A 26,685-nucleotide genomic window follows, 5' to 3' on the forward strand; every position below is an offset into this window, starting at 1 on the left:
GCATGAGGGGACTGCTGGGCTCCGCCTGGGTACCCACTCCCTGTGCCGTAGCCTGGAGAAACCAGCCAGGGTGCTGGGGCAGTTGCAGGGCCTGCCTCATTTGCGTGGATCTCTCTGGAGTCACTGTCTTTTGTTCCCTGTGGGCAGAAAGGGGAATCAGTCCCTGTTATTCCATCTTGGCTGGAAGCCCCCGAGATTTTACTCAGTTCTGTGGGATGGAAGAGTCCATTAAATGAAACGCCAGTAATCTACTACCTAAGGGATTTCTCTTGTGTTTGCAGATGGGAGCCCAAAACACCACCGTGCCCAATTCACCAGACCCTCAGGGTCTAAAAACAAGATCCATCTTCATGAAAGGATTACTTGTTTAGGGTTTGGGGCTCTGGGCTGACTCTTCTTTGGTATTAAAACTACTTAATTGCATGAACTCACAATCATTTTCTAGATAATGGTAATAAAATAGCTAGTATGGGGGCACCTGGTTGGCTCAGTCAGTGGAGCATGCAACTCTTGATCTCTGGATTGTGAGTTCAAGCCCTATGTTGGGTGTAGAGATTACTTAAAAATAAAAATCTTTTGAAAAATAAAATAACTAATATGTACTGTTCTCCTTTTTCTTAACATTTATTTATTTATTAGAGAGCGAGACAGTGCGGGGAGAGGCAGAGGGAGAGAATTACCTAATTTAGTCTTTAACCAATTCCATGAAGTAACAATACAGTTCTTTTACTATCCCCATTTTGCACATACAGATATTAAAGCACAGAGAACTAAAGTAACTTGATCAAAATCATTCACAAAACGAGTAAGTGATGGCCAGGATTTAAACCTGGGCTCCGACTCTAAAGACTATACATCTAGTCAACGCACAGAACTGCTTCGAGATGAGGTCATTCTTTGCCCAGTGAGAGGGCAACTGACACTGGCCCCTCAGCTTTCAGACCAAGCTTGGCCATCTTGCTTTCACTTCTCATGTTTTCTTTTTAAGTAAGTGTATGTATGTACATATGTATGCGTCCCTGGTCATACATGCGCATGATTCAGTTTCACAAGATCTAAGGCTATTCATTGAAAATAAATCTCCCACCTGCCTTTCTCCGCTCAAACTGCCCAGGGCCCCAAACCATCTCTTCAATTTTTAGTGTGTCTTTCCAGAGATATCTGTCACATACGCACTGAGAAATCAATGGCAGCATATTGTGCCCTTTCTTCTGCACCTTGCTTTTCTCATTTAAAAAGATATACATATATTTTTAAAGATTTTATTTATTTGTGAGAGAGAGAGAGAGAGCGCGTGCACAAGCAGGGGGAGCGGCAGGCAGAGGAAGAAGCAGACTCCCTGCCGAGGAGGGGGCCAGATGTGGGACTCGATCCCAGGACCCTGGGATCATGACCTGAGCCGAAGGCAGACGCTTAACGACTGAGCCACCCAGGCATCCTTAAAAAGATATTTTTCAAGTCATTCCATAACAGTAGATAGAGATGCCTCATTCTAGGGTTCCACTGTATGGGTGTGCCAGAATCTTCCCCACTTCTCTTGTAAAGGGCTTGAAGTTGTTTGCAGACTTGCACTATTATAAGCAAGGCTGCTTGATAAAATGTAATATCCTTATATTTTATCACATATGTATCATATAAATGTATATGTGATTTCCCACGTGTGCAAATATATCTGCAGGATAAATTGCTAAAAGTGGAATTGCTGTGTCAAAGGCTTTGTTTGTGCTTTTAACATGTTGGAAAGCCGGGACTGACTGACACTTTGGAGAGGTTGTACTGATATATGCTCTCATAGCAGAGTGTGAGGGTGCAGGTTTCCCTCCACTCTCTCCAACACATGTTTTGAAACTTGTCTCATGCTTGTGTGTGTGTGTGTGTGTGTGTGTGTGTGTGTGTTTTAAGATTTATTTATTTATTTATTTTGGGCAGGGACGGGCAGAGGGAGAGAGAGTCCCAAGCCTCACTCCGCACCGAGCACAGAGCCTGTTGCAGGGCTCGATCTCACGACCCTGAGATCACCACCTGAACTGAAACCAAGAGTCGGGATGCTCAACTGACTGTGCCACCCAGGCGCCCCCAATGTTTGTGTTTTTTTTTTTTTTTAAAGATTTTTATTTATTTATTTGACAGAGAGAGACACAGCGAGAGAGGGAACACAAGCAAGGGGAATGGGAGAGGGAGAAGCAGGCTTTCCACAGAGCAGGGAGCCCAATGCGGGGCTCCATCCCAGGACCCTGGGATCATGACCTGAACCGAAGGCAGACACTTAACGACTGAGCCACCCAGGCGCCCCCCAATGTTTGTGTTTTTAAAATAATGGCTGTGAACACCGTATCAAAGGGTTACTTTTGTGAGGGATACTGGTCACTGCATTTGTCAGCTAGTAAATTAAGAAACAGAAGACCAAAGATTAATTCCCTTTTATTCATGATCATCAACTCAGTTCAGTCTACAGACTTCATCTGTGCCTGGTTCTGGGTCCTTGCGGTAGAAAGATGTGTGACTTGGTCCCCGTCCCCAAGCAGCTCATGGTGTAGAGGAAGACGGGAGAATGAGTAGCTGGTCTGGCGTGCATTGTGTTCCACACAGTTGGAGAGAATGGGATAATGGAGCAAAGAAGAGTGTTGCTAGATGTGCTAGGAAGTGTTGCCAGGGTCTCTTGATCAGGTTAACCTTGATGGTGAACGTTGTCCCGGAAACAAGCAGGCGGAGAGGAGGAAGTGGGGCTCCTGCGCGGCTGCAGTGCAGGGAGGATTCTGTGAGCTAGGAGGCTCGCTGGAGGTTGCCATCAGCACCTCCCTGCAGAACCGTCGGCTGCATGCAGGGGATCGGCCGCCTGTGATTGGAGGGACGTTGCTGGTTGGGATAATGAACTCCGTAGTGTCGGCCGAGGTGATTGGCCGCGCCCTGCTGCAGTGAGAATGCGGTCGGGGTGCCCGGGTCCTCGCTGGTGTGATAATCATTAGTGGAGCGAGGACTGCTGAATAATTGGGAGCTCCAAGTTGCTTCTGCCTCCAGGAGAGATCAGTTGGGCTATTGCTTTTTCCTTTTTGAAAAAAGCCACACATTTGATCACCATCCACCTGCAAAAGTGAGTTTTTACTGAAGAAGCTCCAGCTGCTCTCATTGCCAGCAGCCCTGGCCGCGGGGGCTCTCGGAGAGTGAGCTACTTCTCAGGCCAGGCAGGACAGCAGTGCTAGCAAATTGGAAAAAGCAGGAAACAGCCACTGCATGCAGAGCTTCCAGCTTTACAACTCCCCAGGCTAGCCTTCCGAGCATCCGTGTAGCCAGAGATCCTTGGTATTGTGGTCACATCCCTCCTCAAAAGTGACAGTCACCGCCGGCGACATTGGGAGGAAGCCGTGATGCTGCAGATGCTGTGGCATTTTCTGTCTAGCTTTCTCCCTAGGGCTGGGTGCCAAGGCTCCAGAGAGGGGAACAATAATGAAGTCAGAGGCACCCCGGCTCCAGCTCGGGGAGACCAGATGTCAAGCTTTTTGGGGAAACAGGACGGAAGGGCTGAGGCCACGGAAAAGAGACCCACCATTTTGCTGGTGGTTGGACCTGCAGAGCAGTTTCCTAAGGTAATGGTAACCTCAAGAGGACCTCCTACTTTAGGGGCTGGTCTAGGATCGGTTTCCTGGAAAAAACTGGAGTGTGGGGAGGAAGAGAGGACTTAGAAATCAATCAGTTTGGTATTGGAGGCTGGAGGGCAGAAGTGTTAGACAATGAAGAAGCCCAAGTCGTCAATCTAGAATCTTCCTGTGGCCACGGTAAAAGCTTTATCACCCTACCATGACTGCTTCGGTGTGGCCATTTGGGGAAGGAAGGTTGAAGGCAATAGAGGATTTACCTTAGGATTTGTCAGTTTGACCCCAGAGAGCCAGTTGAAAGGAAGAGACAAACGATAAGTGTGTCTTAGGTCTTAGCCTGTCTGAACAATGCAGGGAGGATCTTCAAAGTTGAACCCAGCCGCCTGGAGCTGCGGAGGGCCAGCCTGTCCTGCATCCCTAAGGTCAGACCCCTTGCCTTCGGGTCTGCAAGGAAGGCAGTGGGAGGAGGAGTCAGAGGAAAGGGTGGAGTCTCAAGGTGCAGAGGCCGGTACCCCTCGTGGGTCTGCAGGTCTGCTGAGTGCCAGAGCCTTCCGTTCATCTCATGCTCTGAGTGTGGGTTATCTCACCTCATCTTCCCGAGAGCCAAGGTAAGTGGTAACACCCCCATTTCATGGATGAGGAAACAGGTGCAGAAAGGTTGAGTAATTTGCCCAGGAATTAAACAGTTATGGAGGGTAGAGGTGAGATTTCACCCCTAATCTGTGTGGAACTTTGCCCTGTACCTGCCTCACTTTACCTTAAGAAAGCAGTTTTAACGGGACCTGTCGCGTTCTTGGGATTAGAATGGAAAGCGCAGTTTGTCCGGGATTTCTCCTGCCTGCGCTAGGAGCGACCTTGCTGACGTCCTGAGTTTGGGTTATTTTGAATCTATTCTCCTCGGGATAAAAATCAACTAGAAGAGGGAAAGAGGTTCTGCCCTGTGTCTGGCACATTGTAGATTCCCCCAAAATGTTGCTTGAATTGAATTGCTGCATCAAATAATAAATGTTTGGTTATCCTTTGCTGAGTGGGAGGGACTTTTGATGCCTCGGCTTCTGTGGGCGTTTAGGTGTGAGGTTGAGGAGAAGCCTCAGTGTCCGTGTGTGTCTGTCTGTCTGACCATCTGTTCCCCCACATCCCCCCCACCCCACCCCCTGCTCATCCTGGTCAGCATGGATCTCAGAGTCTGTGTTCTGAGGTGTGCTTCAAGCTATGTCACTTTCTACCTTTCTGTCATCTTGGGATGAGCTCAGAAATGGCAATGGTGCTCTCCTTTGTGAGGAGCTTTCTGATTTCCAGACCTGCTTCAGGGATCAAGGGATTGGCTGGCTCCCTTTTAAATTCACCTACTTTGGACTTTAATAATTAAACTGCTCCATTTCCCAAACTCATCCTGGCACCTCTTGCCAGCCCTCCCCGGGGGTGGCCTCACATCAGGACTTTCTGTTCTGAACAGCTTCCCTCCTGGCCTGCCAGTTAGGGGCCATGGGGCTGAGCCAGAGACCCACAGCTTTCACTAACCTGCTCTCCCCAAGAGAGGGAGAGATCAGCTAGAGGGGGAGTGGAGGGGGCAGCCCCAGGAGGGAGACAGATCAGCCGGTTCGGTTTGAAGCAAGAAAGCAAGCACATCTGGGCCGTGTGGACTCTTTAAAAGCAGATAAACCAAGACCTGGGGGCGCCTGGGGGGCTCAGATGGTTAAGCATGTGCCTTCGGCTCAGGTCATGATCCCAGGGTCCTGGGCTGGAGCCCTGCATCGGGCTCCCTGCTCAGCGAGGAACCTGCTTCTCCCTTGCCCTCTGCTTGTGCTCTCTCGCTCTGTCAAATAAATAAATAAAATCTTTAAACAAACAAACAAACAAACGAGACCTGGGACTAGCAGGAGCATTTCTGTGGATAAACTGACAGTCGGAATAGCGTGTTTTCGCAGCATGTGGCCTTGCCTGCTGGCTGCAGTGACTGAGAGGGGGGTTTGGCGTTTGTGACCCCTGGCCAAGGGGACCTGGCCTCGCTGTCTCCCTCAGGAGAACGCTGCGGAAACCTTATAGACACATCCCCCTTGGTCCTCAGCTTCCCAGTTCTCCAGCCGCACTACTTTGTTTTGCTCTCATTTCCCCCGTTGAAATACGTCTGCTAGTGAGTCAGGTTCCTGCAGGCTTTGATTCTAGGAACTGTTCCAGTGTTCCCCTTTACCTTTGTCTTACAGTTAATCTGCAGTTGGAGACGAAAGCCTTAGTGTGGAGTAAGAGGCGCCCTCAGCGGCATTCAAGCTCTCAAATCCTGAGGGGCCGTCTTCTCAGAAGCTCAGAGAATTTTGCTCATTGTGTGTCTAATTGCCAAGTGTAGGCAGGTTTCATCGGAACCAGCTGCCCTGGGCTGTCATGGCAACCCGATCATCAAAGGACACCCCGGCTGCAGCAGCCAGTGAGGTTCGAGAGCCTTCCAGGTGGGTGGGGCTAGAAGAGCCGGATGCTGGCAGGGCTCCTTCACATATTAATATTTTTGGCTTGGTCTGAGTCATTGCAGGGGAGGGGGGAGATACCTTATGACTTAATGTTTCACTCCCAAAGGTACTCTACCTGCCCTGTTCTTACTCATGGTATTCGGCACTTACGGGAAGCACCTGTTCTGGGGCATGAGCCAGCCTGGTAGAATGGGGACGACTTGTGGTGGCATTGGGGGATTTGAGGGGGACAGGATGCTGCCTGGAAGAGGAACTTCTACCTTAACGGAGGAAATGGAATCCGATAGCACTAGATCCTCAGGGATCTAGAGTTGCTGTCATTGCTTCTGCATGCAGTTGTCACAGGAACGGACATCAGAAGAGAGCAGCGAAAGTAGATCTGGGTCACAAAATTAGAATAAGCAAAAAGAGCAGAAAAGAATGGTAGCCGGCAGGATGAGGAGAGGGACAACACAGGACACCGTGAGCTGGTGTGAATCGTGAGGAACCGAACGCGAACCTTGCTTTAATCTTTCTTACTGGTGTTTCCCCTCTGCATGGTCAGAAGCTGTAACACAGATCGGCTTTTGTGTTGTTTTCTAGCTAAGCCTGGGCCTGAACCTGTTCGGGTCGCACCTTTCCCACACACCTGCCACCTTTCAATATGAAGTATTGCTTATTGTAATTCTCCGGGTCAGGCTTACAGGCTTTCTTTGGAAACCGAGTTCTAAAATCTTATTGGCAGTATCAGGTTTGGGTGCCATTTTACATGGATGTAACAAGAGCTGGGTCCTGGGTGAGGCTCAGCCCTGCTGCCAACAGGTTCTGGGGCCTGGGCGAACCAGGTCACCTCTCCAAGTCTGTTTGCTCATCTCAGATTAAAGGGCGACCCGAGGAGCCCCTCTGGGCCCCACTGTCTATAACCCCAGGGATACAGCACTTACCGCGGATCCCAGGTGCCTAGAGGTTGGCTCACTTGGACAGAATTTCCAGTTTCTTTGTGCAAGTGGAATTCCGCATGACCTGTGAGACTCAGGAGGGAGGGGTGGTTTAAATAAATAAGCAAACACCAATTCCGGTTTGTCCAATGAAGACATTCTGTTGGACTCCATCTCAGTTGCACAATACAAATACGTTGGAACCCTTAAAATTAACGTTGGAATAGAACTAACGTTAGCATTGTAAAATAATATTTTGACAAGCACACGCAGGGCTTTTCGGAGGACGTTTCTTGACCCCATGATACCATTGGTCTGTGGAGTAATGAGCTTTGTTATAATCAGGATTTCATCCTGTTTTTTTCTAGAAAACAGTTGCTCTTATCTGATAATGCTTTTTTTTTTTTTTTAAGATTTTATTTATTTGACAGAGAGAGAGAGAAGGAACACAAGCAGGGGGAGTGGGAGAGGGAGAAGCAGACTTCCTGAGGAGCAGGGAGCCCGATGTGGGGCTCAATCCCAGGACCCTGGGATCATGACCTGAGCCGAAGGCAGACGCTTAACCGACTGAGCCACCCAGGCGCCCCATCTGATAATGCTTTAGTAAGTTTCCCACAAAGTATAGAATGTAGGTTTCACTTTATTTGGTATTGTCTTCGAACCTCTTCTTGTGTTAGTTCTATAAATACATCAGAAAACTCAATAGTACACAGAGAAAAATTCAGTGGTACAGTTATGTTTACCAAAATTATTTGAAAAATGCACTTTATTAGGAAACAAACATCTCCAAGTTAAACAACTTATTTTTTTCAGTCAAAATGTTTGCCATACTGTATTAGAATGACTGCAGTCATCACTGAAATGAGATACTTCAGCATCTCTCTTATTTTCGTTTCAGATGCAAATATGAATAATTTAACAAAGGAAGATCAGCATTTCAGAATGTAGCTCTTTTATTTATAAATGTGAACCTCCTTTTTTAAAATTTTATTTTTTAAAGATTTTATTTGACAGAGAGAGAGAGCACAAGCAGGGGGGTGGCAGGCAGAGGGAGAGGGAGAAGCAGGCTCCCCGGGGAAGCCTGATGTGGGACTTGATCCCAGGATCCCGGGATCATGACTGGAGCCAAAGGCAGTCGCTTAACCAACTGAGCCACCCACGCGCCCTTTTAATTTTATTTTTAAGTAATCTCTCCACCCAACATGGGGCTCAAACTCACGACCCCGAGATCAAGAGTTGCTTGCTCTACCGACTGAGCCAGCCAGGTGCCCCTATAAATGTGAACCTACTTTTTTTTTTCCTAAGATTTTATTTACTTATTTGAGAGATGGGGAGAGCACAGACGGAGAGGGAGAGTGACAGGGAGAAACAGGCTCCCCACTGAGCAGAGAGCCCTGAGATCATGGCCTGAGCTGAAGGCAGACGCTTAAATCGACTGAGCCACCCAGGTGCCCCTAAATATAAACCTCCTTTAAAATAAAAATAATAGTACATGATCTTGTTGAGGTGGATAAAATACTCTGACGAGTGCAGACACTCAGAAAAACATACTTTAGGTCTTCAAGAGTGGTCGTGTTTGTTTCCTGGGGTCTTAAAGGCCTGCCACTGGCTTCACTCATTCAGAGGCTATTTATATCCGCACCCTCCGTGACCAAGTCAGGGTACAAAGGTTCAAAACCATAGCCTCCTGCCTTCAAGGACCCCAGTAGCAGAGATAAGTTGTACATGAACACAGCCCTGAACCAGAAATTCTGGATGGGGGCAGTTGAAGAGATAGATGACTGTCATGGACTTAGGTGGAGGCTGAGCAGAAATCGGGATAATCCAAGCTGTCTCCGGATTCCTCATCGGATCCTCCCCAGTGTAGCCCAAGACCTGTCTTTACAGACTCATCATCAAATCTCTTTTGGAAGGGCTGAAATGTCATGTAAGTCAATAAATGTTTCATAATGCTGTATTTAAGCATCAACATCTTTTTTTTTTTTTTTTAAGATTTTATTTATTTGAGAGAGCGAGCGCAAGCAGGGGGAGAGGCAGAGGGGGAGAGAAAGGGAGAAGCAGAACCAGGGAGCCCAATGTGGGGCTCTGTCCCAGGTCCCTGGGATCATGATCTGAGCTGAAGGCAGATGCTTAACTGACTGAGCCACCCAGGCGCCCCACCCAACACCTTATTTTAAAATCCTTTTTTCTAGTTCTTAACAAAAAGCTTTTTAGCGAATTAAGAAATCCATTTTACTTTTGGTGATTTCCAAATTATAACCATCCATTTTTATCCATCCTGGTAGTGAGACTTAGTCTATATTAGGAAGTGGGGCACTATAGAAGGGACGTCTTTGTGACGCGTTCTGCCTCCGCAGCACGAATCTCCTGACATTTCCCGTGGGGAAGGGATGATGTGGAGATGGTAGGCTGGGCTGGAGAGGCTCACCCTTAGGTGATGACCCAAACCTGACTTTCCAGGACCTGAGATTTTTCTCTTATCCTCACGTCAAAGGGGTGTTCTGAAGCCGTGTTGCCCGATAGAACTTTATGGGTGATGGAAATGTTCAGTGAGTCCATGTGGCTGTGGAGTACCTGAAATGTGGTCACACAACTCAGGACCTGAATTTTTAATTTCATTTAATTAATTTAAAATTTAAAACTTCCCTCCTGAATAGCACAGACCTAGGCCAGAAAGCTTGCACTATACCAAACTTTGAAGTGTTCTGAGAGTGGGCTCTGAAGGCTATCTGGAGTCTTATGTGAGGGCCCAGCTGACCCCAGAGTAATGCTTCTGGGGAGTCCCTCCCCACAACCACCTTTAGTGAGGGTCCTTTCTGCCCCCATGGTGTCAGCTCCTGGGTGCTTGCAGGACCCCCAGGGGAAGCCTACAGGGGAATGGGTTGCTTCTGAGGTGATCACATTGCAGAGTGGCCTGGAAAAAGGTCACTGGCGCCAGCTGGAAGGCCAAGTCCAGGGCTCAGCCAGCCCCGGGACAGCTCCCTGGCGGATGAATGAGCCAGAGCCCGCCGACGTGGGGCCACTTCCAGGATGGCTGGGCACCCGGCTCCCAGGCAGCCCCTGCCGACTTGTACCCTCACAGCTAAACTGGGCCCCTTTCCAGGGAGCATCGACTCAGTCTGTACATCCACTGATTTTTCTGTTGGGAATGATTTCCTAAGGGGAGAAAACCATTGTATTGGGTGACGCGTTTGGGGACCTTGTGGAAAAACATGCTGAGGGCTGTTTGTTCATCTGGAGGGCTTGGCAGCGGAGGGTGAAGGTTCGTTGAGGTAGCACTCTCCCTCGGCCAGCTTCCGAAGAGTTAACTCGGGGCGCCCGTGACGTCCGTCCTGATCTTTACACCCCTCCACTTGAGCAATCGCCGCCTCCTCGCGGGGGCCGGCGCTCATTGGCTGTGGGCAGGACTTCCCCTGGGCCGGCTTTTCTCAATTAAGTAAAAGGGCAGGGCCTGAGCAGCCAATGACAGCTGCGCCCCGGCTTATCTGGAGCGAGCGTGCGGCCCGGGCAGCATTCCCTGGCTCCGCGGCGGCCCGCGCGCCCGGCTCCCCGTCAGCATGCTCTGCCTGTGCCTGTATGTGCCGCTCATCGGGGAGACCCAGACCGAGTTCCAGTACTTCGAGTCCAAGGGCCTTCCCGCCGAGCTGAAGTCCATCTTCAAACTCAGCGTCTTCATCCCCTCCCAGGAGTTCTCCACCTACCGCCAGTGGAAGCAGGTCTGGAGCGGCGGCGGGCGCCTGCCCGGGGCGGCCGAGTGAATGCATGAGTGGTGGTAGAGGGTGCGCATGCGCGAACTCCCCCCCGCCCCGGCCTCGCCCATGGAAGGGAAAGAATGTGTGAAATGTGCAAGTTCTTTCCCCAGTTGTCATGTGGCTGTAGCCGGGAAAGGGTTATGTCACGTCACGGGAATGACTGGCTTTCTTTCATATGACTTCCAAGGAAGGCCGGAATTACTGGGGAGATACCTGTGGGAAATGGAAAGGAATTCTTTACTGGGGATGGGGGGCGGGTGGGGAGTTCCAGAGAAACACAGGGCCGCGAAGGGGGACACAGCCCAGCCACTGTGGGGCCGTTTCTCAGAGCTGGGGGAGGGAGAGGCAGAGAAGCTCCTGTTGGAGGCCTAGAGTTGGAACTGGAGCTGCGGAGGCTGGAGCTGGCAGGGCTGTGTCCTCGGGAGGGGGAGCCCTCCCAAGACTTCCTTTGGGAGCAGCAAAAATCGTGACATTTTGAAGATGGGGAAATGGCTCCAGAGCTTGTGGGGAGCCCCTTGCCTCCTAAAGGAGCACCCTGACTTCTCTGTTAATCAGATCTCATGCAGTCTCCCACTGCTCATGATGGCAGTGGAGGTCAGTTGGTGTGCTGGGGATGGGGATTAGCATATCCTAGGAAGGAGACAGAAAGTAGGCCCGGTGGTTCTGAGGTAGAAGCAAGGACTTTGAGAATGTCTTGAAATCCCCTGCAGTGAACACATCCTTGGGTTCTCTGTATTACCGCACACCCGCCCCCACTGAGGCACATGGATCGTGTTGGTGGCAGAGAAGCCCAGAAACTGAAAAGCTCTGTGCCTCACATTCGCCTCCTAGATTCTATTTCCGCTCCTGCCATAAATCTAGAATGATAACCATATATGTAATTTGTACCATTCTTAGCCGAGAGCACAGATGTCTGCAGGAAGTTAACTCCAGATAGCAGATGCAATATATGCCAGCCTCTGTCTCACGTTCCTGCCACACCCCCTGTGTTGTTCTTTGGATCGTGTTAGGTGACATGGTATCTGTCCAGGCCTCCTCCTAGTACCCTCAGTGGCTGAGCAGTCACAAAGGGCCATCAGGTGGTTCAGAGAGTAACCATGATCTTAATCATGGGAGAGCACCAGCTAGCCAATGGTCCATCCATTCCGAAACCCACTGGCTCAGAGACTTCTAAAGCCAGATTGGTTTGTGACTAGTGAGCCTGTTTCTCACCGAGAGAATTGGGCAACACAGGAAGACTGTGACCATTTTCCTTAGGAGGTTCTTGGTCCAGATTTTGGGGTGTTGCTAGGTTGCAGTGACTCATGTGTGTCACCCACCTTCTTGAGATTAACTTTTAGGGCGGCAGCGGGATCTCCAGGGAGGTGGCTCTGGAGTCTTAACAGGCCCAGCCTGAATCTCGCCCACCACTTCCCTGGCTGTGTAACCTTGGATAAATTAACCTCTCTGAGCTTGTTTCCTTCTCTGTAAAAAAATGGGGGGAATGACAGTACCTGCCTCCCAGAGCTGCTTGAGAGGGTTCAGCAGGGTACTAGGGGTAAAGCATTTAGCGGGCCCTGTGGCACAGGCCAAGGGCTCGCTCGTTTGGGGAGAATTTCCAGGGGCTGAGCATGCACAACTGCAGCTGCTGATCAAAGCTCACCTCTAGGGGCAGGCACAGAGTTCTGTTCAAGGGGTCTCTTCAAGCCTTCTTGGGTCAGGAAACTACTAAGAGCTGGCCTGCTTTTCAGTACCTGGTTATGTCATCTGGCTGCCCTGGGATCAGAGGCCGGCAGTGCCATCAAGCCCATGCCCGCGCCCAAGAATAGTCCCCCTTGGCTCCTACCAGGGTCCCCTGGCCATGTTTCTGCCACGCAGGCATCGGCAGGGGCCAGCTCTGCCCCCATACCTTTACGCTGGTCACCCATTTGTTCTTGGGCCAGTGCCACTGTTAGGGATAAAAAGAGCAAGCTGCAGCATTCCTCGTGACATCTGGAGCGCCCGAGGCCATCCCCACATTTGGGCAGAGAGCATGCGGGCTGAGGCCGGGCGCCAGGGACCCTGCTGCAGGGGAACACACAGCTGACCTTGGTTGTACAATAAGTTAGTCTTCAGGACACTTGGAATGAGAAAGTGCCAAGCCGGCCGCTTGCTGGCCTGTGTCTGAAGGGCGCCTCCCAGGGGTGCCTTTTTCCGTTTGCTTGTGAGGGGAAGCAAGGTGGGCTTTTGCTTGGGTTCTGGCTAGGCCTTGGGGATCCAAGTGGTGGCATTGGGAATAGAGCCGAGGAAGCATCTCAGGTCCTTGAGGCCACCTCTGTGCATGGGTTAGCACAGTTGTTTCCTGGGGACGGGCCGCCACGAGGAACAAGGAAAAGCTGGGGCCTGAGCTCAAGGAGGAAACTTTAACTTTTTTTTAATAGAAAATTGTGCAAGCTGGAGATAAAGACCTCGATGGGCAGCTCGACTTTGAAGAGTTTGTCCATTATCTCCAAGATCACGAGAAGAAGCTGAGGCTGGTGTTCAAGAGTTTGGACAAGAAGAATGATGGTGAGCGTTGCCTCCAGAACCAGTGGCCGCCCGGGTCTCAGGCCTCTTGCGGGCCTGGCCCCTGGCTGAAGCCTTTGTTGTTGCAGGACGGATCGACGCTCAGGAGATCATGCAGTCCCTGCGGGACCTGGGAGTCAAGATATCCGAACAGCAGGCCGAAAAGATTCTCAAGAGGTGAGAACTTTGTCAGCCTCTGTATCTGGTTTAACAAATGCATGATGAAAGAAACGTTCTTGGACCAACCCCGTGGCGCCCTTCACTGTATTGACCCCGTTTCTCTGAACTTCGGCTTCTGGTGGTTTGACGCCATGAGTAGGTAGCCCCTCCCCAGGAGCAGCCGCTCCCTGAGTTCCAGGCCAGAGTCACAAATCACCTGGAAGTGTGCCCGCTCACCGGTGACCCGTGAAGAGAAAAGACCAGTTGGGGGGATTTCAAGTGGGTGAAAGGCGAGCAAGGACCGCTCTCTCTGCCTGGTGGGGACGGGAAGGGGCTCGGGTGGCAGCAGTCTGCGTACGGTGGACTTCTCCCCGAGAATGCTGACTTTTCTCCCCCCTGTAATCAGACGTGCTGCCCCGAGACAGCTCCCGGGGGAGCCCTGGTCCTGGGGGGAGAGCATATATAGTGGCCGTGGCGGGAAATCACGCAGATTGGCCTTAGGAGCGCTGCCCCTGCTGCCCGCGCCTTTCCAGATCCCCGGGGCCGGAAGCGGCTGGTCAGGGACAGCTGCCTCTCGTCCGGCTCCCTGGACGTTGTGCCATGCTATGTGCCTGCTTCGCTAACATCTGCTCAGAGCACTTATCTGTGTTTCTCCTCTCTCCTCTGCATCCTCCTTTGTCTGTCTGTCAGAATACGAACGGGCCACTTCTGGGGCCCTGTAACCTAGTAAGTATCCGTGTCACCCTGGTGACCCCCTCCCTCCTGGACCTCTGTGCCTGATCAGAACAGGGTTCTTGTGGGTCATTGTATTCCCGTTTCCGTGCAAAGTGGGGTGTGGAACCACCTCGCCTCTTCACTGGGGCCGAGGCACCTCCCGTGGTTTCCTCAGTGGCCCAGCGCCTGCCCTGGGCTCGCCTGGAGGGGGGGAAGTGCAGCTCAGGTATGGGCCTGTTTACCCCGGGGGCAACCGACCATGCGCCTGTCTTGCAGCATGGATAAAAATGGCACGATGACCATCGACTGGAACGAGTGGAGAGACTACCACCTTCTGCACCCCGTGGAAAACATCCCCGAGATCATCCTGTACTGGAAGCATTCCACGGTGAGTCCCGTGCCCCGGGCCGTGAAGGCACTTTCTCCCTCCTCCATTCACGCGTCCGCTCTCAAGGCGTCAGCCCCCATCCCAGTGTGGGGGTGAGAGTGGGGTTTTCGGCTTGCCTCTTCTTTAGCACAAGACTCCACTCCTCTGCCAGCCCCACAGAGCCCTCCACGTGTGCCCTCCATTCCCCCACGCCAGCCCTGACCACCCAGACACGGGGTTCCCTCTGCCCCGGATGCCCTCCCGCCCCACATGCTACCTGTCCTTCAGGGTCCGCTCCAGACACCGCTTCCCCAATCCTGCTCGTTCTCCCAAAGCTCGCGTGCACCTGGGGCAGCGGGGACAATACTAGAACAAATAGAGCCATTAAGTTTCTTCCCCAGCACCCCATTTTTTGTGTCCTTTCTCTCTGTCAAAGAAAATGTCCTGTACATGCTACTCTGTCACCCCTGTCAGCACTGCTGTTCAGAAAGACCCATCACACCTCCCTGGTTGTGGCCGTGTTGACCCCCCACCTGCGAGCCCCTTCTTTTGGGGTACGCCCGCCCCATCTGCCGTCTTAGCTACCCCAGACTGTCCGCTCTGGGAGGGGAGGCCGGGGGCGCGCCTCTGGTCTGTCTCCCGCAGTGCCCAGGGCAGGGTCTCACCCTCAGGGCACCTCTGGCTCTCCAGTTGGCTGATGGGAGCAGAGCTGGCTCTGACCAGGCGGGATGCCACCCAGGAGAGCGGCTCTTCTGTAGGCATTGCCGTCTCTGATATTTGCCGAGGCCTTGTGCAATGTTCTGCCGGCGTGATCTGGTTCCACATCGGGTTTCAGAATTTTTACCCCTGACTTGACCCTTTCAGTACAGGCAGTCTGGTGATCCTCAGCTAAAATGCCTTTGTAAGCCGTTCTTGCAAGAGCCAGGGGCAAGTCTCTGCAAGGCTGTCCAAATGGTTTTATAACCGCTTTCTTCCAGCCTCGCTCTCAGATTCTCTCCCTGGGCCTCTGCAGGGCTCACACCGGGGTCGGAGCTGTACCACCTCCACACGGTGAACGGGAAGGGGCACACTCGTACCCCCACCCTGGGCCTGGGGCATTGTCACCATCTGTGTGGCCCCTGGGGCCCGGCCATTCTGGACGGTGCCAGGTTATGGACCTGGGTGTCTGCCAGCAGCTTGGCCACGAGCATCAGGAGCCTGCTTGTTTTATCTCTGCTGGTCTTCCTTGCAGATCTTTGATGTGGGTGAGAATCTGACGGTCCCCGATGAATTCACCGTGGAGGAGAGGCAGACGGGGATGTGGTGGAGACACCTGGTGGCTGGAGGCGGGGCCGGGGCTGTATCCAGAACTTGCACGGCGCCCCTGGACAGACTCAAGGTGCTCATGCAGGTACGTGGGAAAACGGGCCTCAGACCACCCGGTTTCCACCCCGTGGGTCCTCAGTGAGTCGGTTTTCTCCTCCTTTGTCTTTTGCTCTTTGGGCTCATACTTTTCTAACCCAATAAATTAGATTGGAATTATTGCTCAGACAAGGGCAACAGAAGATCCAGGTCTAAGTGCCCTTTTGCATGTAGTTTATTTCATCTTATCAGGGGCACAAAAGCCAGGGGTCACATTACAGGGCTGAAATGTGGGCAGGTGAAGCCAGTGAGAACCGGGGTGGCAGGAACCTGTTGCCCTGGGCACATCTTGTGTAGGCAGCACACGGGGTGGATGCGAGCAGACCCCCACCTGGCCCAGACACCTTTACCTTGGCCGGGCGCCCAACTCCACGTCCGCAGGGCAGAGATAAGCTAGGTCCACGTCAGGGACAGGCTTGCGAAATTGGCCTACACACCCCCCCGGCCCTTTGCTTGTGTGCAAGTGCTGGTGTTTCTGAGCCCTGCTCAGAAAAGGTGCCATCCTCTTGGGATGATGAGCACTGGGTCTTGTATGGAAGTGATCAATCACTGAGTTCTACTCCAGAAACCAAGATTACACTGTACGTTAACTACCTAAAATTTTTTATTTATTTTATTTTTTGTTGAAGATTTTATTTACATGTCAGAGAGAGAGCATAAGCAGTGGGAGCGGCAGGCAGAGGGAGAAGCAGGCTCCCTATTGAGCAAGGAGCCTGATGCGGGGCTCGATCCCAGGACCCTGGGATCATGACCTGAGCCAAAGGCAGAAGCCTAACCGACTGAGCCACCCAGGCGTCCCACTACCTAAAATTGTTTTAAAAAGAAAAGAAAGGAAGAAAAAAAGGTGCCATCCTTTCCTCCCCATCTTGCCCTCCTGAGCCTGCGTTGTTTTGAAGCCTGTTAAACATGAACTCCCTTCTCTTGCAGAAGTGGGGGGTGGGAGGGTGGAATGGTTTGGGGAGAAAAGCTCTGGGGAATGAAACCTGACCGGGGTCCCACCTTCACAGCTATGTGACCTCGTGACCTGCTTCCTCACTCCAGTGCCTGGACTTCCATTCCTCTGTAAAACCCAAGGGGCTTGAACAAATTGTCTCCCCAGTACCTGGGATGGGCCTTACAGTGATCCATGGTTTTATGATGGTTGAAGCTGGTTATGGGTTCGGGAAAGCCCAGTATATGACTCTCGGCACTTCTGTATGTGTTTGAAATTTTTCCATAGTAAAAAGCTCAATTGAAAAAATGTGGTTAAGGTAGTGGCCGCGGGGTGTTTAGCACAATGTTGGCACCCAGGAGGTGGCCCGTGAAGAACGAAGGTAGCCATGTGGGATTCTCCCGGTGCCGAGTTGGCCTTCAGAACCCGGCCCGGAGAGAGCTGCCTGCTGACCCCGATGTGCGGGCCTGCGGGAGAGGCTCTCTGTCCCATGATGGCCGCCCCCTGGCCACGGGCTTCTTTCTGACCACTCGTCCTTCCCTCCTCAGGTCCACGCCTCCCGCAGCAACAACATGTGCATCGTGGGCGGGTTCACCCAGATGATTCGAGAAGGTGGGGCCAAATCCCTCTGGCGGGGCAACGGCATCAACGTCCTCAAAATTGCCCCCGAGTCGGCCATCAAATTCATGGCCTACGAGCAGGTGAGGACCCCGCTTCCCCAGGCGGGGCGCCTGTCGTCAGCTGTTTCCTGAGCTTCCCTGGGCCGAGGTCCCTGCCCTGCTGATGCCCTGGAAGCTGGAGCCAGTCACTGTACCCAGGGGACAGCAGGGAGAGGCAGGTGGCTGGGTCCGGCCCCCACTCTGCTGCCAGCCCCAGCATGGGCCAGTTCCTTCTATTTCTGGACAGTGTCAGATGTGCCAGGAACACCCGGTCTTGGCTCTGGGAGGAACCCTGGGGCAGGGGCAGCTGAGCTGGTCTCGGGCGTATATCCGTTCATTTGCTCTCTCTTCTAGATCAAGCGTCTCGTGGGGAGTGACCAGGAGACTCTGAGGATTCACGAGAGACTTGTGGCAGGGTCCTTGGCCGGGGCCATCGCCCAGAGCAGCATCTACCCGATGGAGGTGAGGGCTGCCTTGGTCCTAGCGTGGGCAGCGCGCATGGGGTGAGGGTGAGGAGTGGGCCGTGCTCACGCTCCCATCGCTCCTTTTGGGTTCTCCAGGTTCTGAAGACCCGGATGGCCTTGCGCAAGACAGGCCAGTACTCAGGCATGCTGGACTGTGCCAGGAAGATCCTGGCCAGAGAGGGAATGGCTGCCTTCTACAAAGGCTATGTTCCCAACATGCTGGGGATCATCCCCTATGCTGGGATAGACCTAGCCGTCTACGAGGTGAGGCCCTAGCGGGCTCAGGCTCCTTAACCAAGGAGCAGAGATTCAGAAACCCCTCCCACCCAGGCCCCTGCCTGTTCTCACTCCATGATAGACACTGGGGGATGGCTGCAACAAGGAACCAAGCGTGTCTCCTTCCAGACTCCTCTGTTCTCTGCAAGGGTCTCCTGTCACACTGCCTGCCCCTGGCAGCCCCCAGGTTCTGCAGCCTCAGGGACTCAAGTGGGCAGATCACCAGACTATGACGCCAGGAGAGCTCACTGGGCCCCCAACAGACTTCCGACCACAGAAGTCAGGCTCTCTGGGTGGGGAGGTGGCTGTTGCCCCGCCTCATCCCCACTCCCTGTCCTATCCAGGAATCCCCAGTGACAGCAGAAACAAAGGGCAGGCAGGCCAAGCGAATCAGGTTACAGTAGCCTCGAGGATCCCATATGACAAGGAAATGCCTCCTGTGCGGATCCAATAACTACACCCCCACCCCCAGACCCTTGTCTCTTCTTGCCTCATAAGCTTTTTCTGGGGCTCACGGGCACTTTGCCTCATCCCTGTCCCCCTTGCCCCTGCCAGACGCTCAAGAACGCCTGGCTACAGCGCTACGCCGTGAACAGCGCGGACCCTGGTGTGTTTGTGCTCCTGGCCTGCGGCACCATGTCTAGCACCTGCGGCCAGCTGGCCAGCTACCCACTGGCCCTGGTCAGGACCCGGATGCAAGCCCAAGGTAATGCTGGTGCTGGGCCAGTCCCCAGGGACCCATCTCCCCGGGCACGTTGGGCTCGAGGAAGGAGCTGGTAAAGCCCTGATGGGTGCCTCTCTCACGACAGCCTCCATTGAGGGCGCTCCAGAGGTGACCATGAGCAGCCTCTTCAGACAGATCCTGCGGACCGAGGGGGCCTTTGGCCTGTACCGGGGGCTGGCCCCCAACTTCATGAAGGTGATCCCAGCCGTGAGCATCAGCTACGTGGTATACGAGAACCTGAAGATCACCCTGGGCGTGCAGTCGCGGTGATGGGACAGTGGGGGCAGGGGGGGCAGCCCCGCCTCGCGCGGCGGACTCCCGGATCCTGGGCCCGCAGCCCCGGGATATGTAGCCATCCATTCTGTGAATGTGCCAACACTAAGCTGACTGAAGCCAAGCTGTGAAAAGCCTGGGATGCGCCCGCAAGGCAGTGGGGCAAGGCCCAGCAGGCCCACGGGCTGTGTCCTGCTGACCCTGGCTGGCCGGTACATCCTTTCCAGGGGCCAGCAGGACACGGGCACACGCACGCACGCGGGGACCGGACATTTCCCACGGTGCCTGCCGGACAGTGGGGCCCAGAGCCGGCTTCGTTCTTCCATCTCGCTGCCAGACCACCAGCCGCAGGCCCTGCCCTCTGGCCTGCTGGGCGCCTACCCCGTGCCCACCTTGCTTCCTTCCTCGCTGCTGTGTTAGTATGGTAGGAGGAGGGCCACCAGCCCTCTCCCCGTGTTAGCGCTCGCTCCTCTCCCCTCGGTCCGTGGGGGCCTCACACCCTGGCTTCCTGGCCTACGGGTTCCCCTCTGGCTAGGTTGTGCAGGGGGAGAGGGAGGAGTCCGGCTTCTGTGCTCACCCTCATCTGAGCCCCGCTGTTGGCCTCTGAGCTCCCCAACAGATGGGCCCCTGGATGTGCGTATGCATGCAGGGGGCAGGGCCAAGCCCCTGCATTGGCTGCCCGCCTGGCCTCCCGGTGCATGGCTTCACGGAAGGCAAGGGCTGGCTCCCGCAACGCAGAGGGCCTTGCTGCTCCTGCCACCAGGGGTGTCCTGGTGCTCTGAGCTGGCCCCAGACTCCATCAGGACTGGCGCCGGCTCAGAACCACCTCCCTGTCCCTGCTCTGGAATGAGAGCCGGGTGGGCACCACGGAGCTGCAGGAAGGGCAGCCCCTGCCCCGCGTCTGTGCACCCTGATGAGAGGAGGAAAAGGTGTTCAAGGCCTTAATTATGTATTGTTGGGCAAAGGGTTTTGTTCAGAAGGACAAGCTGGACAAATGTGTACGTTCTGTGCTTCCCGAGGGAAGACAAAGGGGGTAGAGAGCCTGGCTGACTTCATTAAAGTCTGTTTCCGAGCCTATGGGGATTCGTGTCCAATCCCAATCGGGGCAGAGTGGGACCAGCCTCACATTCCACTGATGCAGGGTGTCACTGCTTGGAGCCTATTTATTTCGTATTTATTTGAACAGAGTTATGTCCTAACTATTTTTATAGATTTGTTTAATTAATAGCCTGTCATTTTCAAGTTCATTTTGTATTCATATTTATGTTCATGGTTGATTGTACCTTCCCAACACCCTCCAGGTGGGGTGGGGAGAGGAAGGAGGGGCCGTGGGAGTGACCTTTCCTGCCACTGGCCACGCTGACGTCAAGTCTGTCCAAAGAAATTCCTGGGAACTGGCGACAGATAAAAGGTCGGGGGGGAGGGGCCCTGGTCAGGGGGGATGACCTTGGGCAGGCTGGGACAGGGCTCGCACCCAGGAAGCCTTAGGATCTGAGGGTTCAATAAGGGGCAGGAAGAGTGGCAGAAATCTCAATTCCACTGAAGATGAAAGTCCAAACCATTTCTTGGGCTGGGAGGATCTCTTTATTTTATCCTTTCAAATGACAAGGCGCTGAGGGGCCTATCACTGTGAGTTTGGGGTGGGAGCTCCAGGAGAGGGCGGCCAGTACCCCGCCCCTGCCTGTGAAGTGGGCTCCCTCCCTCCCTCCCTCCCAGGCCCCTCGCCCGCCGCCGCCATCCCTGCTCAGCAATGCTGGTCAACTTGCGACTCGAGGTCGCATTTCCATTCCACCATAATGACCTAGTGAGGACAATGCAAATAGGATGCAAAGATCAATGCAAAAATTATTGTTATATATCAGTCTAGCGATAACTGGAATTTGTGAAAAAGCAAAGAATTGGAAGTTGTCACTTCAAACAGCCTTCTAATAAAGTTGTTTCAAAGCTGATGACGGAGCCGTGATTTATCTGATATGGGCTTGGGTGGTGGGGGAGGGGGCGTTTGCATGTTAGAAGATGAATCCATGTTTGTCAACAGAGAAAATGAGAAAGCTAGCCCCTCTGGGCTTCTCAGAAGCACTCCCTCTTGAAAGTAGATATTTGTAGGATTTGGGGTGCTCTGCCCAGATCGCCAGAGCCCCCCTGAGTTGTGAGCCCAATGGTTCTTCCTCAGCCCTCCTCCAGTTGAGTCTGTCTTGGGCGGAGCTGATCACTCCCTACCCCTGAGGCCTCTGCAGAGGCTGTGTGCTGTCCATTCCCGGGCTGCCCCTCCCCAGCCTCCCCGGTGCACACTTGCACACTTAGGGATGTTGCAGGGCCCCCCGCCTGGCGTTCTTGTTTCGTTTTTAAAAGATTTTATTTATTTGAGAGAGAGAACAAGAGCACATGAGTGGTGGGGGAGGGGCAGAGGCAGAGGGAGAAGCAGACACCCTGCTGAGCAGGGAGCCCAATTCGGACTCCATCCCAGGACTCTGGGATCATGACCTGAGCCGAAGGCAGAAGGCAGACGCTTAACGACTGAGCCACCCAGGCGTTCCCGCCCTCCCCCCCCTCCCCCCCCGCCCCGCACCTGACATTCTTGATCTGCTTTCTGCCTGTCTCCCTGGGAGAAGGTGAGGCCTCTGAGGCAGTGAATACATTTGCGGTGTATCTCCGGCACTTAAGACAGTGCGGGGTGCTGCTTTCATTAAATGACTATCTACACTCTGTCCCCTGATGGCCCCAAGTACCACGGGTCAGGGCAGCAGGGGAGAGTAGGAAGCGGCTTGGGGAACCCACCAGGGGGCTGTGGCATTCAGAGGCTGTAGGGAGGCCCAGAAGTGTGCCCAGGTTTGAAACTGGTATATACCACGTGTACTGGGTCGAAGAGCATCCCCTCAAAACTCATGTCCCCTGGGAACCTCAGAATGTTGCTTCACTTGGAAATAGGGCTTTTACAGATGTAATCAAGTTAAAGTGAGGTCACACTGGATTACAGTGAGCCCCAAGTCCAATGAGTGGTGTCCTAGAACACGGGACTTTGGACAGAACATGCCCAGAAGAGAGGGAAAAGGCCATGTGACCACGGGGCTTGCATCTACAAGCCAGGAAATGCCAAGGATTGCAGAGGGCTGCCCAAAGCAAGGGGAGTGGCAAGAAGTTTCTCCCGCAGATTGTCCAGAAGGGCCCAACGCCACCAACACATGGATTCCGGACTCTGGGCCTCCTGAACTATGAGAGAATGAAGTTTTGTTGTTTGGGGTCATCTAAGTTTGTGGTGATTTGTTAACGGCCGCCCGGGGAAACTAATATGCCACCCGCTTCAGCTGTTCGTTGCCAGGGTAACACGCAGAAACCATTTCCCAACGATCAGGTGTGGCAAGTGGACCCCTTTACCCTGAGCCTGCTCTCCCAAGCAAATGTTCTGTAGTACGGTAGGCAGAATTATGTCCCCTCCCAAAGATGTCCCTGTCCTAATCCCCAGAACTTGTGGATTAGGTTACACGGCACAGGGCAATCAAGCTTGCTAATCAGCTGACCTTCAAATAGGGAGATTATCCTGGATTATCCCCGTGGGCCCCATGTAATCACATGGGTCCTTCAGTGGGGGAGACGGAGCAGGAAGAGCAGGGAGAAGGCACGGGAAGGACTCAGCCCGAGGTCACTGGCTCTGAAGATGGATGAAGGGGCCACAAGTCACAGGGATGTGGGCGGCCCCTAGGAGCTGGAAGAGATGAGGAGTGGATTCTCCACCGAGCGTCTCCAGGAGGAACACGGCCCTGCTGACACTTTGATTTTAGCCTAGTAAGACGCATGTCAGGCTTCTGACCTCCAGCACTGTGAGATAATTTCCCATATTGGTTCAGTCACTGTGTCTGTGCTAATACGTTACACCTGCAGCAGGAAACAAACACACCTTTTTAGCTCTGCCCTTCCTTCATCTTGGCTGAGAAGAGCCTCCCCCTGGGTTGGGGTATTTGACCAGCGGGCACCTTGGGGGTGGGGGATGCGGGGAATAGTGCGGAGGAGGCGTGTCTCAAGATCCAGGATGGGATGGGCTCTGGCCCAGCCCCTGGCCCATCTGAGTGGGCGGCTGGCCCTGAAGCCCCGGCTGACCCCTCCTGCTCCTCCAGGAAGCCAAGCACCGTGGGACCCTCTCAGGCCCTCAGCTCTTTGCAGATGGCATCCAGCCTCGTCCTCTGAGGTCAGAGCCTGGAGCAGTCTGGGGAACGGGGGCTGTGGGAGCTGCAGAAAGCCTGTCTGACTTTCCGTGGCTAGACACTGGGACACTGGAAATCCCTGCCCCACTGTGGCTGAGGTGTGGCCTTCAGCAAGTCACACCACCTCTCTGAGCCTGTTTGTCCATTAGACGAAGAGAGAATAAGAGTTGCCTGGGAGGGCTGTTAGAAAGTCGGAATGAGGGCGCCTGGGTGGCTCAGTTGGTTAAGCGACTACCTTCGGCTCAGGTCATGATCCTTGAGTCCCGGGATCGAGTCCCACATCGGGCTCCCTGCTCAGCAGGGAGCCTGCTTCTCCCTCTGACCCTCTTCCCTCTCGTGCTCTCTATCTCTCATTCTCTCTCTCTCAAATAAATAAATAAAATCTTTAAAAAAAAAAAAAAGAAAGTCGGAATGAGGCGCCCCTGGCTGGCTCGGTCGATGGAGCCTGTGACTCTTGATCTCGGGGTACTGAGTTTGAGCCCCATGTTGGGTGTAGAGATTACTTAAAAATAAAATCTTAAAAAAAGAAAAGAAGAATGTGGGGTGCCTGGGTGGCTCAGTCTGTTAAGCATCCAACTCTTGATTTCAGTTCAGATCATGGTCTCAGGGTTATGAGCTCGAGTCCCACGTCGGGCTCTGAGCTCAGTGTGAGTCTGCTTGCCTCTCCCCCACTCCCATGCGCACGCGCTCTCTCTCTCTCAAATAAATAAAATCTTAAAAAAAAATGTGAAGCATAAATTATTTTAAAAAAATTGGAATGAAATGTAACATTGTGTGTCAACTCTACTCAAATTTAAAAAATAATAATTTAAAAAAAAAATGTTGAGGGGCGCCTGGGTGGCTCAGTCGTTGGGTGTCTGCCTTCGGCTCAGGTCATGATCCCAGGGTCCTGGGATCGAGCCCCGCATCGGGCTCCCTGCTCTGCGGGAAGCCTGCTTCTCCCTCTCCCACTCCCCCTGCTTGTGTTCCTGCTCGCTATCTCTCTCTCTTTCAAATAAATAAATAAATAATCTTTAAAAAAAACAAAAAACAAAAAAACAAAAAAAATGTTGAAATGAGACTGGAAATTGAAAGGACTGGTGCTTAAAACCCAGCTCCCCTTTCCCATCCAGGATTCCAAACACACAATAATTTCACCCTCAGTGCTTGTCATTCCAGCCTCCAGTGTCAGAAGGCTCGTGCGCACCTCGGGTCTCTGGCATCTGAAGATAGCCAACCTGGGGGTGCGGTGGGGGAGCCCTTTGTGCCACAGGATCTGGCGAATTCTCTTCGTGTCTCCATCCTGAAGCTAGGCCCTTCCACGTCTAATCCTGAGGGGCACCACCGGCTGGGGCACACACAGGACTTAGCCCTCAGAGGTTCAAGGACGTGTTCCTGCCACCATGACCCCATTTTATAGATGAGGAAAGTAAGGCTGGGGGAAAAGTGACTTGTCCAGGGCCTCAGCATGAGTACGTGACAGGGCCTGAGTTGCAGGTCAGCAGACCCCTGGGATTTGCTGGGGCTGCCCACCAGGAGGCCCAGGAGATGGGGACCATGCTTCAACCCACCTGTGGGGACTTTCACCCAGGAGCAGGAACTCTTTGCCTCGCCTCAGACAGGTGGCACCCAGTTTCTGGCTACTCTCCTGGGCTGGGAGGCCACAGAGAGCCTGGGAAGCGTTGGGCAGACCTGTGCTTGAATCCTGGCACTTGGCTGTGTGATCTTGGGCAAATCTCATGCATCTCTGAGCCTCCTCAAGGTGGGCACAGTACCTTCCTGACAGCTCAGAGGAGGAAGGGACTTGTCCGGGTTCATACGAAGGCTAAGTAAATGTTGAACTGAGATTCAAACCAGCTTTGTTGACTCTGAAGCCATATTCTCAACCTTGGCTCCCAACTGGGCCGCCCCCAATCCCAATCTCACTGGTCTGAGCAGGTTGGAATGTAGGGGAAGGGAGAGGGGAGCACCGGTGTGCTGGGCCCAGCTGCCCAGCTGTGAACCTTGGTCCCTGCCTTCTGGGGCTGATGAGGAAGCTGGAGCAAACCAGCGAGGCCCGGTCACAGTGGCTGGAAAGACTGGCCAGGGCCGGCTACAATGGGGTAGGCCAGGCAAGAACCCAGGATGAGTAAACTGGGGGCAGGGAGGGCCAGAGGCCTGTCCCCCCGAGGGGGCGAGGCAGACCTGGGCCTCCGGCTCGCAGCTTCCTGGAACGGCCGTTGGCTGGACAGCCGCCAGCCATCTCTTTAGGCCATTGGTCTCTTATCTCCCCACAGCAGTGGGAGATGCTGTCGAGAGAGGGGGCTAACTCCACCCTCGCTGGCCAGGGTGGGGCACCCCCTCCGCCCCAAAGAGCCCGGGCCCCCCCCCCCGTTTTCCAGAGGAGGAAACTGACAGGACAAGGGGCTCGCCGGAGGTCACTAGACCCCCTGTAGCCGACTCTCTTCCCCGACCACACTGGCTTAGGTCAAGTGAATTAGTGTCCTATGGCAGGTGTTCCCAAGTGCCACGAACGTGGGGTCTTAAGACAAATCTGTTCTCTTCCGGTGCTAGAAGCTGGAAGTCTGAACTCAATTTCACTGAGCTGAGATCACGGTGTGCGCAGGGCTGGGTCCTTCTGGAGGCCCCTGAGGAGAGGCCATCTCCTTGCCCCTCTGGGTTCTGGAGGCGTCAGCATTCCTTGGCCCTTTCTCGAATCCCCCCAGCCTCTGCTTCTCATCTTCTCTTCTGGAGTCACACCTCCCTCTTACAAGGGATTGTGATTATGTTGGGTTTTTTTTTTTTTAAGATTTTATTTATTTGAGAGAGAGAGAGCACGAGCAGGGGGGAGCAGGAGAAGCAGGCTCCCCGTTGAGCAGGGAGCCTGAGGCGGGGACTCAATACCGGGACCCCGGAACCATGACCTGAGCCGAAGAGAGACACTTAACCAACTGAGCCACCCAGGCGTCCCATACAATCCAAATTTTTACTTAAACAAAGGAAAAACTTACCTAGAGAGAGAGAGAGGAGCAATAAGACACTGTGTTAAGCTGCAGATGCTGAAGCCAGATCTGGGTTCAGATCCCACGTCTGCCACTTACTAGCTGTGTGACCCTGGGCAAGTCACTTAACCTCTCTGATGGCTGTTTGCTCATTTGTAAAATGGGGTTGCAAAGATTAAATAAGGTAAAATATAGAGTGCTTAAAACAATGCTTGCCATAAAGTAGGCCCCATCTGATATACATATATTATTTATAAAAATACATATATACATGCACACGTATGTGCACTATAAAGCTGCATAAAAAATAA

The 26,685-nt window shown here is 53.3% G+C and overlaps 1 protein-coding gene across 10 annotated transcripts in view; it reads left to right on the forward strand.

Moving 5' to 3' along the window:
* The window catches only part of SLC25A25 (solute carrier family 25 member 25), a 34,704-nt gene extending 13,540 nt beyond the window's left edge, over positions 1-21,164 (forward strand). The window contains exons 1-12 of one of the 10 annotated variants that reach the window (XM_032418462.1): positions 3,570-3,584; positions 5,798-6,037; positions 13,124-13,250; positions 13,337-13,424; positions 14,097-14,132; positions 14,397-14,508; positions 15,719-15,877; positions 17,368-17,520; positions 17,833-17,940; positions 18,039-18,206; positions 18,774-18,924; positions 19,028-21,164. In XM_032418462.1, the coding sequence (XP_032274353.1) occupies positions 13,360-13,424; positions 14,097-14,132; positions 14,397-14,508; positions 15,719-15,877; positions 17,368-17,520; positions 17,833-17,940; positions 18,039-18,206; positions 18,774-18,924; positions 19,028-19,212 (1,137 nt within the window). In that variant the 5' untranslated portion in view covers positions 3,570-3,584; positions 5,798-6,037; positions 13,124-13,250; positions 13,337-13,359 and the 3' untranslated portion in view covers positions 19,213-21,164. The other 9 variants (XM_032418454.1, XM_032418461.1, XM_032418463.1 and 6 more) reach the window with 9 other exon arrangements.
* Positions 21,165-26,685: the final 5,521 nt, after the last annotated feature.

Source organism: Phoca vitulina, unplaced genomic scaffold (genome assembly GCF_004348235.1).
Source record: "Phoca vitulina isolate PV1807 unplaced genomic scaffold, GSC_HSeal_1.0 scaffold21, whole genome shotgun sequence".
Classification (NCBI taxonomy): domain Eukaryota; kingdom Metazoa; phylum Chordata; class Mammalia; order Carnivora; family Phocidae; genus Phoca; species Phoca vitulina.